Below are 3,520 nucleotides of genomic sequence, written 5' to 3'. Positions count from 1 at the left end.
TAATGGATTTAAACACATTATACTAATATTTAATATTTAAAATATTATATTATATTATTATTAATATTTATTATATTATATTATATTAATATTTATAGTTAAAATGTCAAAAACAGTATAGTTTGAAGGCATATTATGACACTAAAAGACAGTCTGTCAATTTTTTTAAAATTTTTGAGTATAATGGATTTAAACATATTATATTAATATTTAATATTTAAAATATTATATTGTATTATATTAATATTTATTATATTATATTATATTAATATTTATTATATTATATTATATTAATATTTATAGTTAAAATATCAAAAACAGTATAGTTTGAAGGCATATGATGACACTAAAAGATAAAAAATAGTAACTGGTATAATATAAGAGTATTCTGATCTTTTTCTAGAAGTCATGAGAAGTCAGTATGGTTCCCAAACAGACTTCTAGCACAAAAGTACTTCTGTCAATACTTCACAGAGTTGATTGTCAAACGTCATTTCTGCACAGAATTACTTTTCCAGCTCCTCCATAGAGTACTTCAACTCCTGTTCTTTGGAAGAGTAGTTCTGCTCTTGGTATCCAAACAGGCCCTAAAATTCTACTCTACTACGACTTATATTAAGTTTACGGCAGGGATGGGAGAATCTTTCTAACGATTCTTTGATAAGAATCCCTAGAAAATACGTAAATCTATGTTTGTTTCTAATAATGGAAGCCGTACATTTGACGAACTGCGTGAAACGTCATCAGCAGGAGAGGCTCATACGTGTCATTAAAAATTTCCATTTCACTTCCCTGCTTACACGTGGAAGTTATTCCCGCGCTTTAGAGATTGTTATTTATTTGAGTCCTTGGAGTCTCTCTGTTTCTCAATCGAAACTCGAAGGAAAGATCCTCGAAACAAAATGGAAGTTTCGAAGCTAGTTCAAGATGAAATTGATCTCAGTTTGGAATTATCGATCGGTGGAATTTTCAGAAAATTCGAGAAATCGAAGCATCAGCAGATTCAGCATAAATCGATTTCATCTTCTATCACATTCGAAACTGAATGTTGCGAGATAAACGATGCAGATCTAAGAAGAGAAAATGAGAAATTTTTATGTAAATATTCTAGTTTCGGTGGTGGTGATGAGGTCGATGCCCTAGATCTGAAGCAGAAAATGAAGCGTGAGATTCAAGCGTTACGGAGACAAGAAGCACGGAAGAAGACAGAAGAGAAGAGAAAAAGAAGAAGAAACTTCATTTTGAAGAACGAGAACGAAGGATCTGAGAGATATGATTATGGAAACCAAACCCTAGATGGTACAAATTTGCCTGCTTTTGGTTCTCATCCTCCTTGTTCGATGATACCGACTTTTGGGAATCGATTTGTGTTTCCTTACCATATGATGTCTTATTGGGCTGAACCTGAATGTGATTTATTAGAGAAGAATGGATTGAAGTTGGTGAAGGTGCAGCAGTCGAGCAAATCTTTAGGGAGCGGTTCATCTTCTGTTTCAGATCATCACAACGGTAAACATTTTGATCCTTGTTGCTGTTGTCTTTAATTTCTCTTTGAGTACATTTTTTTCCTTTCAGAACGATATCGCATTGGACTTTAACGTAGGTTTGCTAAAAATGGGTTTCTTTTACTTGATGAAAATGTGGAAATTTGACCTTGGTCTTCTATGAGAGAATAAGAAGAAAATTACTGACTGTTAAACACTCTAGCTTTCTGCCAAAAATCCTTTTTTTTATTATTTATAAATACTTCCCGTCTATCTTCCTTGAAACTCTGTTATAAATTTATTTTAAAAATACTAGTGAGAACATTTTGGACAGATTAACATTTTCATTTTGTTATCTTTGAAGTTTGAACTCCTAAACATGAAGAAATTAGTAAATTATAGATCTTCAACTTAATGTGAATGATTTGATGACTACAGTATAATCTTGTAGTCTACTAATGAAAATGACCTAAATGCCCTCATCTTCAACACTGGCCAAAATACCCTTTCAAAAAACGGTCCATCCAATTTCCATTTCAAGAAATCTAACTTGTGTTTGGTACTGGGATTGAAAATTTAAGTTTTTGTTGTTCCATCTTTGTTTGCAGGAGAGAGCAATACTAGCAGTGACACAATCACATCGCTGCCACACTACTCTGCCATAAGCAATGCACAGGGAAAATCCGAACACACCGACTCCTCAAACCCAAAGGTTGTTTCATCAAACACCCAATCGTCGAGCCCGAGACAAGCTGATGATGATGAGGAACCAAACTGTCTCTCCAATCCTCATGATCCGATTAACAAAACCATCTCAATTACAAAGAACCCATTTCCTGTACCACCTACTAGTAGTACTACCCAATCAAGGAGATCAATGGTGGACCATACCACAAATGCCTATCAAACCCAGTCTCTAACACATATGCCATGTGTGTCCACCACAGGGAATGGTCCAAATGGGAAAACCATTAATGGGTTCCTCTACAGATACAACACTAAAACAGAAGTGAGCATTATGTGTGTCTGCCATGGAAGCTCATTTACACCAGCTCAGTTTGTCAAACATGCAGGGGGCAACAATATGGATGTTTCTCACCCCATGAAGCACATATTTGTGTCTCCATCCAATAAACTGAGCTGATCTCTTTTTCTTTTTTTTCTTTTTTCTTTTCTGTCATTTTTGTTTTGTTGATATTGTTTTTCTAATGAGAATGTATTGAAGATTTTCCTTGGAATTCGTTTACTTGCAAATAAATTGCTGGAAGATTGTTTTTTCTTCTCTCTTCACTACCAAGGTTTAGATTCCATCTTTCTGATAAGCAGACTCATGGTTTTCAAACCTGACTTTTCATCAACCCTAAATTTAGTGATCATTAGATAGACTAATGAGGAAGGGAGCCAAAAGTATGGAATGAAAAACCCGGGAAACAAATTTCCTCTTGTATGTTTTGATACTATTTGTAGATGCGATTTTTCGTTCTATCTCGAGATCTCTCTTGAAAGCTCGTAGTTCAGTGGGCAACCTATTTCAAGGCCACTCCGAAGATCAAGTTAGAAGTAGTGCCGAGATAAAAAAGAATTCTCAGAGAAAATTCTTTCTAACCTTTAACATGAGTTGCAACCGGGTATTTATAAGGGTCCTGATTGATGGATTTTTCAAGATACTCTGAGTGATTTTTCTTACAATGGTTAATCTACTTTTTGATCTCACAGCTACAGAAGCTGCTAGAACTACCATGATAGATCTGAGGTGGTTATAATCGATTTGTCAGGCTGTGAGTTGTCACATCTGTCCTGTCAGTGATAATATTGTCATACCTGTCACATCAAGCCTAAATTACTCGATCTATGTATTTAGTTCGGTAGATTTTTCACATAACTCGATGGGTTGGTAAATATTTCTCTCGGAAGCCATGTGTCAATAGTTCCGAGAATCACTCTCCACACTATTCTTAACTCCATATTCGGACAGGTGGCGGTGCATACCCACCAAAGAAGAGACTCTTAAGAATTTGATACTATTCTAAACTCCA

The 3,520-nt window shown here is 34.8% G+C and overlaps 1 protein-coding gene across 1 annotated transcript; it reads left to right on the top strand.

The window, feature by feature from the left end:
* The first annotated feature begins 860 nt into the window (after positions 1–860).
* On the top strand, positions 861–2,724 carry LOC147396717 (uncharacterized). The gene is made up of 2 exons (XM_086449428.1): positions 861–1,509; positions 2,093–2,724. The coding sequence occupies exons 1-2, from the start codon at positions 903–905 to the stop codon at positions 2,626–2,628; spliced, it is 1,143 nt and encodes a 380-aa protein (XP_086305554.1). The 5' UTR covers positions 861–902; the 3' UTR covers positions 2,629–2,724.
* The last annotated feature ends 796 nt before the right edge of the window (positions 2,725–3,520 follow it).

Source organism: Akebia trifoliata, chromosome 8, assembly GCF_017979445.1.
Source record: "Akebia trifoliata isolate Shusen 1 chromosome 8, ASM1797944v1, whole genome shotgun sequence".
Classification (NCBI taxonomy): Eukaryota; Viridiplantae; Streptophyta; class Magnoliopsida; order Ranunculales; family Lardizabalaceae; genus Akebia; species Akebia trifoliata.
Note: the sequence above shows the minus strand (reverse complement) of the source record. Positions and strands in the feature narration are given on the sequence as shown.